This window comes from Spea bombifrons, chromosome 1 (genome assembly GCF_027358695.1).
Source record: "Spea bombifrons isolate aSpeBom1 chromosome 1, aSpeBom1.2.pri, whole genome shotgun sequence".
Taxonomy (NCBI): Eukaryota; Metazoa; Chordata; class Amphibia; order Anura; family Pelobatidae; genus Spea; species Spea bombifrons.
This window is the reverse complement of record NC_071087.1, coordinates 109284215-109304135: the sequence shown is the minus strand read 5'-3', so window position 1 is coordinate 109304135 and position 19921 is coordinate 109284215. Positions and strand designations below refer to the sequence as shown.

General features: G+C 32.3%; 1 protein-coding gene across 1 annotated transcript; it reads left to right on the top strand.

Moving 5' to 3' along the window:
• Positions 1-564: 564 nt before the first annotated feature.
• LOC128498314 (T cell receptor alpha chain MC.7.G5-like) lies at positions 565-18441 on the top strand (the record flags this gene model as incomplete). Its single annotated transcript, XM_053468475.1, has 5 exons — positions 565-652; positions 15874-16158; positions 16550-16597; positions 17141-17248; positions 17895-18441. Coding segments are annotated over 4 exons (528 nt in total), but the record flags the coding sequence as incomplete, so codon positions are not given.
• Positions 18442-19921: the final 1480 nt, after the last annotated feature.

Sequence of the window (19921 nt, the reverse complement as noted above, 5' to 3'; positions counted from 1 at the left end):
CTTTTCTACCACCCTCTCAGTAAAGTAAATCTGCCATGAAATCATTTACTTCCAATATTCTCAGGTTCTTTTTAAGAAAGAGTTTTTTTAAACTATGTAGTCTTTAGTCAAACCTCATATATTGCATGGAGTTAATGAAGAATAAGCCGTAAAATTAAATATGTAGTTAAAGTTATAGAATGTTACATTTTTTAAAAATGTTTATCCAATGAAATCTTCTAATAAATAATCTATATTCTTGCCTTATTTTCGGTTCAGCTATGAAATAATATTTCGATCCTAGCCTGAGATAATGATTCAGAAGAGAAGCACAGGTTTTTGGATAGGCTTTGAGCACTGTGTAATGCTGGCTACAATAAAATCATTTTTGGGACAGGGACCAGACTTTACGTTACACCACGTAAGTAGTTTAGAAATAACAGAAAAAATATTTTTACAATAACATGATCATTTTACAGTAGATTCTTAATGTATTTTGCTCGGAAACAAGTGAATGATTTACCAACACAAAGCCCTTAAATAGTGAACTGAGATGTGGGTAAAAGGCTTTAGAAACCTCAGTAACTTTTTGAAGTAGGAGATAGCACCGTGCTTACCAGTGGGTACGGTAAATTAATTTTTGGAAAAGGGACTCAACTTTCTGTAATACCCAGTAAGTAGCTTACATTCCCTCTTTTTATGTGCCTCATATATCAGACTGGTGTATAATATAATATACTTTACATATACTATATATTTTATACTGTGCAGCACAATGTAAAAACTACAGCTAATGTGGCAGTAATTTTTTGTGCCCTGATGCAGTGAACAGTTTATGATTTAAATGTTGGAGTAGGCACAGGAATGCTTGTTTTTTTTCTCATTTTCCTATCTTTGTGATAGACAGTATTTATATCTGACATTGGATTTAGCATACATTATCTCCATACACTGTTTATTGTACACTGGTATATTTAATGACACCGATCCCTGTGCAATCATGGCTGTTATATTTGTTACAGGTACCAGGCTGTATGTGAGACTAATTTATTTCTATTCTACTATTCTACTAAGAATTATAATACAAAGATACAAAAATGCATTGCAACTCACAAACACACAGGATCCATAGATCGCTTATTAGTGGTTGCAAATGGGTACCTTAGAGATTTAAATGTGTTGTTTGTAATGAGTGCAGGTTTCTAGCTTTGTGTAGTGGCACAGAGCACTGTGTTTCCAGCTTCAGTAAGCTGGTGTTTGGCAGAGGGACCAGGCTGGATGTCAGACCAAGTGAGTGTGTTTATATATATATTTCATCATGTATATATATATATATATCATAAATCTTCTAAGTTCAATTAACTCATAGACAGAGTTCTTTGTGGCTACATATTTTTATAAATTGTTGTATGCAGAACAATTGTGGAATATTCTGTTTAAGCCGTAGAGACAGTTATATACAATATAATAGGTGACGGGCTGATCCAATGCATTCATAGAAACATAGAATCCTCCTAATGGCATATCTGGTCTGCCAATTATTCCTACTGGTTAGAACATTTCTTAGATTCGGGATAGCCATATGCTTATCTCATGAATGTTTAAATTCCCTCACTGTACAAAACTGTACTATATCTGTAATATATCATTAAAAATGAAGTGTCTCTTCAGCCATCATGAGCACTGTTCTTAGATAATGGCTATAAAAATGTGATCTACTGTAGTTGTAGACATATTTAACACTGAAAGTGTTCCAGAAATGTGAGCAAGTATTAACTGAACATATTGCTTTGAATTGAAAGCAATACATATGTGTTTTTGTTTTTCTATACCACATGAACACACGCACCCCTCTCTAGTAATTAAATGTAATTGTTGCATATGTTATTGCAAGGCTACACAGCACTGTGTTCTAACAACATCAAGCTGATTTTTGGGGAAGGGACCAAGCTAACAGTTAAACCAAGTGAGTACATGATACGTTGGAGGTGTTTGAATCTTGTTCTATAGGCAATTTTTGGTTACAGACTTAGGAAATAATAATTTATAGCATACTATGAACAATTGTACATACTAGACATGGCAAATAAATATTAGACAAAGTTCTAAATTAGGAGGTCAATCAAATAAAATCCAAAAATACAAAACTATCTTCAAAAGAGCAAAGAATATAAAAAAATACTCACGAATGTACAAATTAAGTAAACAAGTAAACAAACTCAAAATATTTTTTGCACAAAAAATGCAAACATTTTTAAATAAAGAAAAAAGTGACAGAAGAGCTGTTCCATGGAGATTTACCCAACATTTTGGCTCCAGTCCTTTCCCAAGGGCAAACTGATATCTGATAAATATTAGTAATGAGGTGTTGTAAATATTATAATCGAGGTCGTATTCCTCACATCAGAATAGTGGACTCCCCACCCCTGTAAAGGCATTAATGAATTCTCATCAAACTACTCAGAGAAAAGTATCTATTGAGAAATGTGTATATTAGTCCTGTAGAGTTTGATGAAGAATGTCTACCTAATGTCTACCTAATACCTAATCCTCAAGATTGTAAACTTGCGAGCAGGGCTCTCTCCACCTAATGTATCGGTTTGTCTTAGTCTGTCAATTCTCGTCTTGTCATACCCCTTGAATTTATGTATTGTATTAAGCGCTGCGTAAACTGTTGGCGCTATATAATTAAAAGATAATAATAATAATAATAATAATACAACAGGAATTAGCAAAAACTTTAAAATGTGGTCAGTGATATGTTTATACATTCATTTAGTTTCTGAGGAACGCTAAATTGTGTAAAGGAATAATTTATGTAAATCAGCATCTGGATTGACAAAAAGTTTAGTAAATGTAGCAATGGTACGTTAATCATCCACAGTGTATTACCACTATAGCAGCATGTGCTGGACTAATCTGGATTATCTACTTTTCATCTTTAAAATCTATAGTTAAGGGATAACTGTTTCTTTTATAAACTTGAAATAGCCAGTTAATGTCCACATTTTGTTAACTAAACACACTTGGTGTATGGTTGTACCTGGAATTATGTAATGGCATTGAACACTGTGCTTGGCAGCCTTGATAGGCTTATCTTTGGGAAAGGAACCACGTTGCATGTGAGACCAAGTGAGTGTATATTTTGTTATCATTTGAGCTGATAAGAATAAAATGTCAGTGGCTAGTGTCAATTTCATAACATGAGACGAAATATCTTTTTTTAACACTCGTTTTCTCCACAAGTAGACTGGAGACAAATGTATCTCAAAATATATCATACAGTCTCACTTTTTCACAAGGGGCTACAATTAGTTACCTCTTATGACAGGTATCATTACTTTCTTTTTTTTTTCCTGATCACATAGTGAAGTTGAAAAAAAAAAACATGTCCATTGAGTTAAACATATCCAAAATATCACTAATTGGGCAAAAATGATTTCATGACTCTATGGGCAGTTGGGATCCCTGGGTGAAAAATATCCCTGGAGCTGGAACCAAAGCATCTTTTTTTAAAAAATGTGTAACCATGAATAATATCATTTTTGAATAAGAGTTATCCATTATATTTGAAAATAAAAAAATACTAGATACAAGATAAATTATATGTTTTGTCAGTCAGTAGAATCTAGCCATATGTTACTGTTAGTCTTTAATTTCCAGGAATATATTGATCTTCTCTTAGAATCTGGACTATTAATATTAAGTATAAAAATGATTCTTGTTATGTCAAGGAACACTGTGTTAATAATCACAACAAGCTTATATTTGGTGACGGTACCAGTTTTAGTTCTCTTAGGGAAGAAATAAATCATATATAACACTATAGAGATTCTACCAAGACTTTGATAATGGTTTATAGTGTATTGTATTTGAGACTTCTTGTAATGGCGGTGAGCACTGTGTTAATACTGTTTCCAATAAGCTTACTTTTGGTAAAGGAACACAACTGAATGTGAAACCAAGTGAGTATACATTAATTTGTATTTATATTTGCAATTTGTAAGAAGTTTGTAATTTAACAGGCTGTATTTTATACTCTCACTCGCAGCTTTATCATAAGGCTAATAATTAAGAGTGAGGAAAGGCATTGTAAAACACACAAATGTGTGCCTACATACACAAAAAAACAGAAGATATACACAATACAATTTTGATTAAGAAAATTCTCACATTTAACAGTTTGCAGTGATGATAACTACATTCCCAGGGTAGAGTTCTACTGTATACATTATCATTGTGCAATAAGTGCATGCGTAGATCTTGTAGAGTAATGTGTTACTGTGTGAATACTGGCTTCAGATACATCTTCGGACAAGGCACACAGCTAACTGTGTCTCCAAGTGGGTATTATAGTATTTTTGGAGTTGTATATCTTAATTTTTATATATGGTTCAATATTTCATGCAACATTAGAAATAGTATTGATGTAGTATTGAAATAGTATTGATATTTCGGCATTGTGATAAAATTTATTTGAAGGAGGGTGTGCTGCTAGTTTTTCTGAAAGAACCGTATATTTCATGCATGGAAGAAATATAATATTGGGAAACATTTCTTTATAGATCATTGTCAATTTAAAAGAAAATATCTTTTCAATCACATATCTGCAGTATATTTGCAGCATGATGTGATATACATTTAGTCATACCTTTTGGATTTGTGTAAAGCTGAAAGTCTATGTGTGACTAGTGGAGCTGGCTGGGGGAAAATGATCTTTGGGTCTGGTACAAAAATACAAGTAATCCCAAGTAAGTCCCTTCTTCTTGATCTAGACGTGATAAAACAGTACACATAACACAAGTTATTTATGTTTATAAGAAGAACATGTATAGATTGGGTAGGATAGTTAAGTCACTGGTTTATATGTGTTGTATTTTATGGTCATGTGTTAACCAGGATGTAGGAAGTATATACTTTTACATAATCTCTAAAAAATAGCCATTTGTAATAGGTGTTGCAATAGTGCTAGGGAATCTCTTTGGAATGTTATGGCCACTTAAAATTCAACTGGACAAACAGTAATGCATGTTTATTTATACCTGCTATCTAGTCTGAAAAAACAAACACTATTCTTAAAAAACTTTCATATCCCACATAACACATACCATAAAAATAACTATATATAAGTCTTTGTTATCTTGCAGTGGTGCCCTGGACTTCTAAGACGTACCATGGATACAGAAAAAAAAATAGACAATAGTTGTATCATTTAGAAATGTTTGGGTTTTCTCCTACTCTTTCTCTACGCATGACTTTTCAATGCTTGCCTATATTTGCGACTTAATTATGTCACATCTGTGCCTTTTAAAATATTCCATCATGATTCAGACCTTTTTAAAAGTACTTACAAAATTGAAAATGGATTTGATGATTCACTAAACATTTTACATTAAGAAAAATAGCACAATTTAGTTTGTAACTCTTAATTTAATGCGCATGATGAACATAACAAATCTCCGTTTTGTACATCTTGTGAGGAAAGAAGTGTGGTAAGCATGTGGGGTTTATGTACAGTGATTTTATACTGTGATAATACGGGAAGCTGGAAAGTTACCTTTGGCAAAGGCACAAAGTTGGTTGTTCAACCCAGTAAGTACCGATTATGTAAAAATAAGTCAAAATAAAGAAGTTTACTATTACGAAAAGAAGTGGGGTAACTTACATGCTCCTTTTTTTGGTTAAAAGTAGTATTTTGGTTGGATTTTAAAGATTGATATGTGAAATACGTAATAAGATATAACTTGGTTGATTTATTAACTGTGGTTGATTTTGTACTATATATATATATATATATATATATATATATATATATATACACACAGTTGGTGCTTTTCTTCACATTGGAATAGGTGACGTCTAACACCTTTAAGGCTAGTCAGTGAATGATGACAATTTAAGGATGCATATGCTACGGCTAGTGATAAAGAATCTGTACTTAATCCAGGAATAAGTGTCATTGCTTAGAATCTGGTTAGTGAAAGGTCTGCACATTACTTGTATTAGTACAATTACCAGGAATATTTATGGTGAGATGTGTAAAAGGAAGCATTTTGTCAATGTGCCATTCATATATAAAAAAAAACAGCTTCACAATTCAGGTTCTGGATTGGCAATGAATTTACTATGTGGCAACTGTCTACTGATCACCCAAGCAGTAATAACACTATAGCAGCAGCACTTGGACTAGTTTGGGTGTACTGCTAACATTCATATCATATTTTGAATCCTCAACTATGCATTCACTGCTTCTTATATGAACTCCAAATATCCAATACAATTGAGAATTTTAGCTAAAAGGAACTCAACACACTTTTAGTGTGTGCTTTGTTGTATGTCTTTTTAGAATTCATTGTTGATTTATGGCTACATAGCTTGCAATAAAAACTCATTGTTGATGTATGGCTAAATAGTGAGCTTGTCGAGAGTATCCCTAGTTGCAATTTCTTGTGATGAAGGCAACCAAAAAACTTTCAAACATATGCAAATGTTGCCCTTAATGACTACATGGACATTGATAATCCTAACGCTCTATCAGATTTTAAATGAGAAAAAATGCGATAGAAGCCAATACTTTTGAAAGGTAGTAGGATCTGGTCCTATGTTACTATAGATATTCAATTTTCAGGAATACTTTTATCTCCAGTTTCAGGGTTAATAACGTTCACAAAGCGTATTACAATGCTTTTTGTTATGACAAGGAGCACTGTGTTTAATGACTACAAGCTCATATATGGGAAAGGTACCAAACTGAATGTTATACCAAGTAAGTTTTGATGCTCATAAAGAAATGTATTGCATGCAGCACTGGAGAGATTAATAATGGTAGCTGGTGCTTTGTCTTTGAGACTTCTTGTAATGGCTGTGAGCACTGTGTTAACATTGGATACGATAAGCTCACATTTGGTAAAGGAACACAACTGAATGTGAGACCACGTAAGTGTGTACATTAATTGGTGTTTATATTTATTTGCAAAATTGGCAGACATATATATAATTTAATAGGCTTCACATTAAGCAATCACTCTCAAACATAAGGCTAATGATCAAGAGAAGAAAGACTCTTAAAACTAGACATCCACACACAAAAAGAGTACACATACACAATGCAATTTTAGTTTAGAAACCTCTTACACTTACAGCATCTACAATGATAGGTGCATCATTCCAAGGGTAGTGTTCTTTCATATACATTTTAATCACAAATGTACATGGTTGGGAGCCATAGTATCTTAGTTTTTGTAGAGCATTATGTTATTGTGTGAATTATGGCAACAGGTACATCTTTGGCGCAGGCACACAGCTAACTGTGTTTCCAAGTGAGTATTGCAGTGTTACATTCTGTATTAATACACCACACACATTTGTATACATTATCAATCAAGAGAAAATAAAACTAGGGGTACAATTTAATTAGTAACAAAGTATCATTGTTAACATTACCCAAATGTTTTATGTGAAACTATCTTTTTTGTGTAATTATCTACTTAATGCACGGAAGGAATATTATAAAACATTTTTATACATCCCCATTATTGTCAGTTTATAAGATATTTAACTAGACCTTTGGATTTGTATAAAGCTGAAAGTCCGTGTCATAGTGGATGTGGATATGCATACTTCAAAAACTGCAAAAAAGTAGGAAGTGGTATTAGGTTTAGAAGTAGTAGTATAAAATGTAATGTTATGGTCATCTCAAAGTCAACACAATAAACAGAAATGCCTACATGCTATCTAGACTGAAAGCCAAATAAATAGTATTCCTTAAGTACTGTTATATACAACAAACTTTGTGATATTACATTTTCTAACCCATAAATGATCCAGTGAACACTATAAGCCCCAGTATAATGAAATGCATTTTAATGTAAAAATGTAATATAAGTCACATAAATAATTATTTTAAATTAGTGTTAGTATAAAGTTGATCCTGCCTCTTCCCACAAATAAATTTGTCATTTCCAGCATTCACTTTTAACATTGAAAATTTTAAGTATTTCTTTAGGACCCAGGTAGTTTAACATTATGTTAAAGTAAACCAAAAAAAATCAAAAAAGAGAAACACCCCCTAAAAAAGCACATAAATTCATATTTTGAGGTTCAAGTAAAGAATAAGTGCGCACCCAACAAATACCATTTAACCGACATTCTAATTTTGGCAAGTCCTTTCTAATCCTAACATGCTAACCAATTTATGGTCATATAGTTAAAAGTATGTTAAAGTAAATGTTAAAATATGTTACGGTGTGTTAGGTATGATATTTCTGGTGAACAAGTTCTCCAAAACTGCGTGGCCCTAGGAAAAAAAAAAACAATTTTAACCATAATATAATAATTTGCAAAATAGTTTACATTAAGAAAATCAGCACAGTTTAGATGAGGAGTTTCCGTAGAGTGATTTTATACCGTGATACATTTGGGAACTCAAAATTAATCTTTGGCAAAGGAACAAAATTGGCTGTTCAACCCAGTAAGTAATGAAGATGGCACTAAGAAGTCTCACAATAGGCAGTCTATTATCGGGGAGGATTGTGGTAACTTATTTATGCATTTTGCAGAGGGGGGTATAATATATATTGGTTCAGATAGTTATTTTTGTGATATCAATGTGAATAGAGTAAGGTATAGATTAATTAAAGTGCCTCCTTAATATGTTAAAGTAAACTAAAGAATTACCTTAATCCACTATTTTGTAAAATGTTTTTGGATGGTTTGCTGGGAAGATTAAAAGTGTAAGGGTTCATTTACATAAGGCAGTGTGCACAAGTGCTTTGTGTAATGGTGTGGATGACTGTGATACTAGTGGAACAAAGATAATCTTTGGCAAAGGGACAAAACTTTATATCAAACCTAGTAAGTACAACATATCTTTATTTATCTGCAGTATTAATGAAGCCATGTGCCTAAAATTAAAATACATTTTTGTTGCCAACAAAACACAATTCCTAAAAAAATATGCAGTGTTAATTGTATTACTAAGCAATAGTTTATTTGTGGTACCTACGTTACCTGTCATAATATTGATCGTAAAGGTAGCAAATAAAGATGTGTATCGTGGAATTCTAGAGCAGACTAGTAATGCTAGTGGGGCAATCGCCTTAGCAGACAATTGAATGTTCTTGCAGATTAGAACACTTTTGCTGTCTTATTGATTTTATTGAGCAAATTACATATTTAATTTTCAGTAAACACAGACTCATCAACATACATTTGTGATACACACACATACGTGTATATATATATAATATCATCATATGAAAGGTTTTTTTTAAGAAAACAGAGGTCCTCTTTGTGTTTTTGATGTTAAAGTTTTTCCATGTAAATTGGGTTACGTCAGAATTAACCCTTTTCAACTATTTAACATACACAATATACTCAATGCCAAAATTAGATTTAATTCAATTTGAGTTAAAGAATAGAGAATATGACAATAGATTTCTCTCTTGTATGGTGATATCTAAGTATGGCTCTATGCTGGCGGCAAGTCATTATTATTAGCATCCAGTTCCTTAGTGAAATATGGTCAAACTCATAGTTATACCCTCACCCATGAGAGTAAATACCCTGCTATATATTATCCTGTATGAGTGTATATCACTGTGCTTCTCTCAGTGGAGCTTATGGGAAACTGATTTTTGGCTCTGGAACTAGATTGGTTGTTAAACCTGGTAAGTTCACTGAAGTATGTGTGTTTGTTTGTGTACATAAATTTCATTAACACTTCAGGTCTTCAATAACCTCTAAATATTTTTCTGCGGAGAGTCTGGGTCAAGGTCAAAACACAGATCCCCACAGTTAGGTGAGCACATCAGTCATGTTTTCCAGGACACATATATTTTTCACATATTGATGACAGCGCATTTAAAGTGTTGTCTTGCCGTATATATGACGCATAAAATCATGGAAAATAATCAGCCATTTGGTTATACATCCAACATGTTGCAGGGCAACAGCTGACACGTTGCTGGTCAGCTATATGTAAATATTATTTTTCACCTGGAAAACATGGCCGAGTTGGTCACCCAAAACTTTTTTTTTATTATTGCAATTATGAGTACAAAAACATATACATAAAGTGAAATTTGCTTACGTAACATTTTTTATTGGTAACATGTTTTATATCCCCATGGCAGTAACTTTTCCTCCCTTTCAGTTTTTCCCTAAAACAAATAAAACAGTTGTGTGTGACATATGCCTTTAACTGGAATGCTAGGCTTTCTTTTCCTTTACAAAACCCAACTTATGACACTCAAGGTTTTACTATAAGTGTTTTTGACTGTGTGAATGCTGCAAGGAAAGTGATTTTTGGATCTGGCACTAAACTACTGGTGCGAGCTAGTACGTAAGAACATAACTCTCTATTGATTTCTGATTTGAAGGCGTGTTATAGGTCTTTAAGATTTTTGGCATCACTTGCTTTTAACTATAGTACTAATAATTTACCCCTGTCCCCAATCTATAGTTTACATTATTTATATTAAATAAGCAATGTGATCAAAACACTACAGAGTGCAGCAGATAAATGGCATTTTTTCCTCTTGGCATCTCATTTATTTTATAATATAAAATGGAGATCAAAAGATGTGAGACTTATAACCCCTTTCCAATGTACTATAATTATAAATATTCGTATGCATGTACATAAGCATGGGTTAGAACTGTGTGTGTGTAATAGAGAAACATTAATATTGCAGCATATATCATAAGTTGATTTAGTCACATACTGCTGATGTTGGTATTTTGTATATTGGTATATTGTATAAATAAGAAGATTTTCTTAACAAATAAAATACTGTTAATTATTTAGAAAAAAAAAATTGAGAGATTGGTGTTCCTTTTGACCCAGTCTATATAATGTGTACCCTTATATAGTCCTTATATGTGCATAATATAAGTTGGTAAAACAACTGATGGATTGTCCACTTGCGAAAAAAAACCCACAAAATATACATGGATGTGGGACAGTAATCTAAAATTTTGAATACTGATAAATATAGGTTCAGAACCTATGTATTGAGTGGGTTAAAACATATTCCCTTATTCATGTAGAATTGATGCTTTTCATAAAGTGTAATTATGTAATAACAACGTCTTAGACTTAGGGTACTAAGGTCTCTCACTGTGTGAATGCTAATGGGTGGAACATTATATTTGGAGCAGGCACCAAACTAAATGTCAAACCCAGTAAGTAAATTTCACATGACATGATATTTTGAGGCAATTTTCAGTTCAACTAAATAGTTGTTTCATTATGAATTTTAGTTTGGGCTGCAGTATTAAGCATGGGTACATTTTTCATATAATATTTTAATTAGTGCGTTCTGGAATCTGTATTCAGTGCCTGTTGACATTGTTACATAGATGTAGATTATCATAACCATGTTGATGGGGAAATTGCAGTGGCCATAATGTACATAGTTTTATCACTGTGTGACAACAACAGAAAACTTATTTTTGGTTTGGGAACAAAAGTGGTAGTTAAACCGCGTAAGTATCTTATAAATAAAACCAGCCAGTTACATTAACATAACACCAAAAAAATATGTGTTTAATGTATGAATTGTTTGTTGGTGTAGTCTAAAGAGCTTTTAGACTGACAGTATGACAGTATCCCAAAGTAATATTAAAAAATATAAAATGACATTTTGTTTGTTATAAGGATATTAAATTGATATATTTAAATTGTCTTAAAACAGAAGAAATACCCATGCTTAAATCTAATACAGTTTAAACCAGAAGAATATCATCTGTCTTGAAGCCTCAAAATTAAATGTGCTGAATTTTGTATTAAAATATTTATACAATATACAAAATATTATCTGACTGTGCGTAAGTAGCAGGCAGTTACTATAACTCTGTAACAATTTAAAACACATCAAATTAGACAGGTTCTAATGAGTGAGAAATCCAATGAGAGTATGAGTATTCTTCACTAATACTGCCTTAATTATGTTTTGCTGAAATGTAAAAGAAAATATTTAGACTTTTCTCAATTTAGCTAATAAATGCCAAACTCCTTTACCCCGAGCTGTGATTGATTTAAAAACTTGAGAAATAGGATGCTTGGGTTAAAAATGGTCTGTGTCACTGTGATTATACTGCTGGAAAAGTTATTTTTGGACAAGGGACTAAGTTAGAAGTTAAACCAGGTATGTTTTCCAGTGCCTTGAATTGATATCAATTGATCCTAGACCAAATAGCCCCCCGGGCAAGAAGCCCCTTATTTATACTTTTAAAATACCTATATAGGAATAGATCTCTTGTACATGACTAATAAAAAAGGCTTAAAAGAAATTATATCATAAATAAAGAAAAGAAATTATTATATATAAGTAGGTATATATATATATATATATATATATATTTATATATATATAATGATACTATACTTCTACATTAGTAGAGAATCTTTGATAACTGAGCTTAAGGTCATTTCAACTTCATATTGAAATAATCAAAACAATATAGGAGTTCGAGTTACTAGATTTACTATACTTAATTTATCATGTCTATATACATTAGTAAATAGAGCAGAAAATTCATGGCTAAAGAGAATGCAGTTAGAGAAAAAGATCAATATATCATGTAACATTCTTTTATCTTTTTTTACTCTTTATTATTATTTCATCGTTGTGTATATTAAGTTATAAATTAAAGAACGTATATTATTTGTTAGGCGATGTATTAACTGTACTGGTGACCGGATAATTTATGCAGTGGATCAGTAGCACTATGAAACCCAGTAGGTATCAGTAATATTGTAGTAATTATTTTTTTTAGGTTAAAATAAACCAAAGTTGCTATTTTTTATTAGTATGTCATCCCAATCTGGAAAACATGCTTATATCTTCAAAGGGCATAACCTTAAATTATACAAAAACCATCAAGAAGCTAATTTATTTATATCTAGTATTGGTATTTACTACTTTATAGCATAAACGCACTGCAGGAAATATCATAATCATGCACTTTTTAAAAGGCACCCCAAAAACACCTAGCAGGGTTAGTGTAATGAAACTTCTTACTGTGGTTTAGCAGTGGATGGAAAATTACTTTTGGATCAGGTACCAAAGTACATGTCAAACCCAGTAAGTCAGAGTATTTTAATTAAATGTTTCATCGCTAATCATGCATCCAGAATCATAAAATCATATGACATATAATCTGGATGTCAGGTCTTTGCTCACTTTAAAATCAATAGTTATTACTTTGTACCTTGGAAATTAAAATTGTACAGAAAACCCAACCCACTAACCCTAGCACATGGGTTTTATGGAGTGTTTTGTGTCCACTTTGACACAAGGGAAGTCAAAAAACAAACTGTATGAGATGTAATACTTCAGTTACTTAAATACTGTGCATTCATAAATGCAGTCAATATGTTTCATTTCGATTAAAAGAGATTAATGAGGCAGTCTGAGTATAGGTGGATTCTACTGTGAGATTACTAACCTGAAGATATTCTTTACAACTCGCACCATGTTAACTGTTAAGACCAGTATATTTTTATATGTCAGTTACTTTGGTTTAACATCTAGTATATAAATTGCTAAAACACCAGTTGGAGTAGTTTTTATAATGCATGACTGTGTGATTAACCTGGGGTCAAAGATAACATTTGGATCGGGCACTACAGTAACTGTTAATCCCAGTAAGTTTTACGTGGTGGTCAATTAGTTTTTTCACCGAATAGTGGCTAATGTATTGCAGAGAAACTGTGAATTATGATAGAATTAATTCCTTTTTTGCAGGATAATCTAGTTTTTTGTGACCATCCATAACATAGTTAATACCATAATATAAAATCTGACCATAACTATTTTGTTCAGTGAAATAATAACAATAGTTTATCATACTGTAATTTGATAATTCATGTTATTCAGCTCTATTTTCTTTATTACTAAAAATAATCTTTTATTGGTCGTCGGTGTTCATCTGCAGATTTTATTAAAGTAAATGTCATATAAGGTAGTTAAAGTTCCCAGACATATTTCTTCCATCTAAAAAAAAGTCTTACTAACTGGAGACATTAGAACTAATCTTCTTCTGTTACTTATTCTGCTACCACACCATATAAGTGTTAGAGACAAAGGTAATCTGTTTTTGAATGTACTTTATCTGACGGAATGCTGAATTCCAAACCTTGTTCTTAATTAATGTACACCATCCAATTAATATTCTTATAGCAAAATATCAAGCATAGCTAGTGCTTTGCTACTTCCAATCGTAAGAAAACATGGGTCATAACCTACATTTAGATTTTTTTTCCTAATAAAGATCAATCCAAAAAATTAGCTATTACTACTTGTTAATATATGTTGAGATATCCATAAGATGGGCCTTGTACTTTGCTATCCTTATGCTAGGGTTGGTGGGTTGTGTCTGTTTATGTTATACCATGTAATACTGTGCAAATTATGGGGTAGCTGGAGATCTGGTGTTTGGCCATGGGACATATTTAACAGTGAGACCTAGTAAGTATGAATTCCATTATATGACAAAAAAACTGATTAGATTTATAATTGAAATACTGTATCAATTAAACGTACAAGACGTTACAAAAAAAACATGGATTGAACGGTGTAATGAAAAACAAACCCCAACTTTTTGATATCATTCTTATGTCCAAAATATCTGAGCAAGATTTAGGAAAGTTGAGAAGGGTCCGTGCCCTTTATCTATCTTTTTTTCCTTTAATTTAATACAATGGATTAAATAAGGGTGCCACATTTTTTTTTTAGAGTTTGCATTTAAGTTTAGGCAGTGGTTTCAATATGTAGTTTATTTTCAGTATCATTGAGTATGCAGTAAAAATGGATATATAACTTCCAGCTATAGTTTTAGTGTAAACATTTAAATTACTACAATAACTTTATTTAAAGAACATGTTCTAAACATATTAAACAGAACTTTGGCCTACTCAGGGACTGGTTAAGGAATGTATCACAGAATGATTCTCAGTTTTTGTACTACACTCTAATAAAGTGTAAATTATGGATTGGGGTTGAACAAGATACTTTTTGGAACTGGAACATTACTTAGCGTGAGGCAGCGTAAGTTATGTTTCATTATATAGAGATGCTTTTGTAGCACAAATCTTGCTATTGGTAAACAAAATAATAATAATTAAATAACCCTGAAGTTTGAGTAGGGATTTTAAGGTATCTGAAAGACAACAGAAGCCTCAATTTCTAAATTGGATCGATACTACCCTGTGTAAATCTCAATTTAACTCTCCAATGTTTTTTTTTTACACATCTATAAATCAGTTGAGAACACAGAAAAGAACAATTCATTTTCTGTTGCAGATGTAGAAGCATTTTGTTTGTTTTGCTGAGAGATTGTTGCCTCATAAAAAATATTCAATTATTCAATCAATTCCCAAATACGTGTTATATTGGGGATTCCAATAACCACAACAAACCTACCTTTGAGCACTTACTGGTTTAAGTTATTGGAACATGTCCTTATTTTGATAATTTGAATATTATTACCAATGTCTAATTCCAGAAAGTTGTAGCACTGTGAGTTTTAATCTATGAAACCTTCTCAGTTCTTGTAAAGTAACTGTATCATGTGAGAATTATTACAAAGTGTTATTTGGAAGAGGGACAGCGCTTAGTGTAGATCCTGGTAAGACGGTCAAAAGGACATTTGTAATGATTCTTATGTATAATATATTTATTATTTTTCTTTACTATCTATTTTATTAGTAACATATTACCATTCAGTGCATTTATGTTGTCAATTATATAGTAGTCTACACTACAGAAAATAACAAAGTTGAATATAAATATTTGAAATTTGTGGAAAGTATTCGATGTTATTTTATATGTAAGTTTAATATCTGATAGAAAAATAAATTGATCATCCTGCATATTTTATTTTTCACAGAGATTGAAAATACTAGGCCTTCTCTATACCATCTAAAAGCAGATGAGCAAACTGATGAAACGCCAAAGGCTGTCTGTTTGGCAACTGACTTCCCATCTCCTGATGGAGAAATTACAGCACATGTAAACACCAAAGAAAAGAATTTGACTGGTTCGTTAATGCTGGATGGATCTAATAAACTTTGGAGATATGGTGCAGTTTTGTGGGATGAAGATGATCTATCAAAACAGCTTGAGTGCAAGCTACAATACAATAATGACAAAATAGAAACAGAGAAATACACAGGTATGTTATGATTCATGAAGTGTATTGATCTGGTTTATCACTGGTTCTCAAAACAGTTCTCTAGAACTCAATAAAAACTCAGCAATAAGGTGTTCTTGAAGACTTAAGAACTGTGAGGCTGATGTCTTCCTGTGTTCTAAAGCCCTGCAAACACAGCCTTTAATTTTATTTAAATGAATTTGACTATATTCTGGCCTGTAATATCATTCCTATGTATTAAATAGAACTTATTGTGCGTTGTAAGTAATAAATAATAAGATTAACTTAGCCATCAGATTTTGTGATATTTTATAAAGTTACATTTTGTGTCATATTTCATAATACACTGAGAGCTACAATTTACATTTTTAACTGGATTATTTCATATAAAATTTGTTGTTTTTCCCCCCAGATATTGAGCCTCATACATGCTCGTTAAGTGAGCAGGATTTTATAACAGGTAAACTGTGTTTTTTTAAAACTATTACGACATTAGCGTGCAATTCTTCCTTGTATATGTGTGTATGTCATATTTTGTTTTTAGTTACTTATAGAAGTAATCTCTGCTATACGAGTTTATCATTATTTAAAAATGAAATACCGTATATTCTATTTTACGATATATTTAGAAAAACATCCAAACAAGAGCTTGTAGTCAAGGGACAAAAATAGGAGGCTATCTACTGGACCAGAGGGCACAAAATATGTAGATGGCTAATTAAAACTGCCTATTTTCATATCTACCTACAAGTTACTATTATTTTTTTGGGATAGCAAAAGAGGTGTTTGAATTCTCAATTTCAAAAACTTTTTAACAATGTAAGAAGACACAATGAGGAATAGGATTATAGCGTAATTCTGGTGTACAATAGTAAAAGTTGATTAATTAGCAGTAACATTCATCTGGTTGCTATGTGGCTGCACCACCAGAATAGTTCTGTATGCATACCATAAATTATGATTGTGATCAGTAAACCCAATGTTTCCCTTTTTTTTTTAATAGATGAAAGGATTAACAAAGCATCCCTTACTGTACTCGGGCTGAGGGTCTTAACAGCCAAAGCCATAGTATTCAACATGATCATTACCCTAAAACTCTGGTCATTTTAAGGTAAGCTATTGTTAGTTCATACATACACGTCTTGATTACATCATGCCAGATTAGAAACACCCCTCTGATGTTGCTGTGATCACTATATTTAACCAGATCATGATTTGAAAATATGTATGTCAGTATATAATTCACTTTCTCTACATATACAAGAGTGGGTTGTCCCTTTTGCCTAGAGCTGGGTAAACTTAATACCAGTACCTTTTTAGGTTCCGCTGATTTGGAGGGGATAAATCCATAAAATAAAGCTAAACTTTACTGGAGGTGATTATATAATGTGCAAAGAGAGTGAGGGAAGAGGCAAATGCCCCCTCATACATTTGCAAAACGGCCAACACGAAAATTTAAAGTGACCACACTGCTAGCATATGTATTCAAGTACATATTATGGCTGGAATGTCCCTTTCTGTGTGGGGTTTGTGGGACAGACCAGGGTGTGGCCCTATTACCCATCTTTACATGCACCATAATGTATAAAACGCCCCATAAAATCACCTCTGAAAAATAATTATAATACCAGTATAGTAATTGTAATATGATGATACTATTGACACCAGCTTTCAGCATTGCAGACCACTAAAAGTAATACCCACACACTGTTTTATTTATCTCACATTATTAACTGTTTATTATCTTCTGTTTACAGGTTATGATCTCTTGAACTGCAGAATCAATGATCATGCACAAAGCTATTTTTCAAAAATATATGTTTATTATTATATACTTGATTTCCATTTAATATGTTTTTTTTTTCACTTGCATCTACATACATATGTACATATCTACATATCATGATAGTGCTGTACTGATTAGTGATCATACTATATGCATGTTATAGAATGCACATGCCTGCATTGACTACTGATTAGATTTAAATCATATAATTTTATCACATGCGTGTATCAATGCATGTATTTACCAGTTATCTCTCTATGCTGAAGCTAAATATATTTCAGACTACATGTCTATCATAAGTATTTTATTCTAAACATTACATTTCTTTTGAAATATTAAACTAATGTGGTTGCTAGAGCAAGTAATCAAGTTTAGCCATCTTGCTGAGTTTTATTAAAACTGTCTGTGATGCAATTATTTGTAAATGTGTGTTAAGTTTTAAATAGATCTTCATTGATGTAATACATTTTAGCATGTTAATAAACTTATCAAATAAACATAAGTGAATGATTTGTTAATACATTTTGTATAATATCATTTCTGATACACAAAAGGTTTAGACACAAACTGAAAAAATGATGTTCCTCTTCTCAATCACTCCTAAATCTCCAATACACAAATACTCTAGATTGTGGTCTCTGTGTAAATCAGCAATACCATATTAAATGGGCTGCTATTAGGCAGGGGCTAGCAGTGCTGCAATGAGAAGAAAACTGTGCTGAAAATTATGTGCACTAAGCAGCCTTTTCCCTGTACTTTGCCTTTTGATACCTAGGACATATCAACTTCCACCAAATCTGAAGAAATAATTACTATAATGGAATATATAATTTCAGCTAAGATACCTGCTCTCTGTGACATACAGACAAGAATGATTTCAAAAACAAAAATGTTTGTTATTTCAAGTACAAAATTGCATGTGTACATTAATTGCTTTGTGATTTACAAACTTATATGCCATCCTCAAACCAAGTGTCCCTTATGACTGAGGACTTAGAATTTGTTCTAACACTCACAGCTTATGCACCTTTCCTGTAAGCTGACAGAGAAAGTGTAATGGTCAGGTGTGTTACTAGAAACCATGTGCGAAAGTTGCCCCAGTACACATTAAAACTAGCTGATAGTTTGTGTAGAGTTATTAAGATGAAATGACTTAAGTAAAATATTTGTTGGCATGTTTCCCTTTCTGTTATTACACCTAAAAAGAAACTTGTGAGGACATGTATACCTGATGAGCTTGATCAAAGCATGGCATTGGTGAGCTAAGGTTTGGCACTCTCATCCAACTCTGTATTCAGCATAATCTACAAAACAAGATCCATATAAGTAAAGTAACCTCTGTAATATATATTATCAATTTAGTATTTTATTTTGACACCATTTCAAACCCATAAAATAACACTCACACACCCTTTCCTGTAATCACACATTGGTCAGTGTTTCCTTTTTCCTCTTAACAGGATATATACAGTATCTCACAAAAGTGAGTACACCCCTCACATTTTTGTAAATATCTTAATATATCTTTTCATATGACAACACTGAAGAAATGACACTCTGCTACAATGTAAAGTAGTGAGTGTACAGCCTGTATAACAGTCTAAATTTTCTGTTCCCTTAAAAATCACTCAACTCACAGCCATTAATGTCAGGATTCTATCCTGACTGCAGGATAGTTAAAGTTTTACACTTCGTTTGCTATAATGAATGTGCTGTGTATTTCTGTTCAGCTGTGTTTTGTTATGCTATTACCCTGCCTCCCTCACCTGAAGCCTAGACCACTCACACCTGACCTAATGAACAGGCTTTATATCCCTGCCTCCCAGTATCAGCGCTGTGAGTTTATTAAATTCTTTGGAGCTACAGTTTATGCCAGACTTGGGATCTGTCTATTGGATTTACCTGCCTGTTACCTTTTGACCCGGGCTGCCTTTTGGATTTACCCTTTTGCCAGCCTGTTACCTGTTTGACCTGGACTTCCTACTAGATATCCCCCTT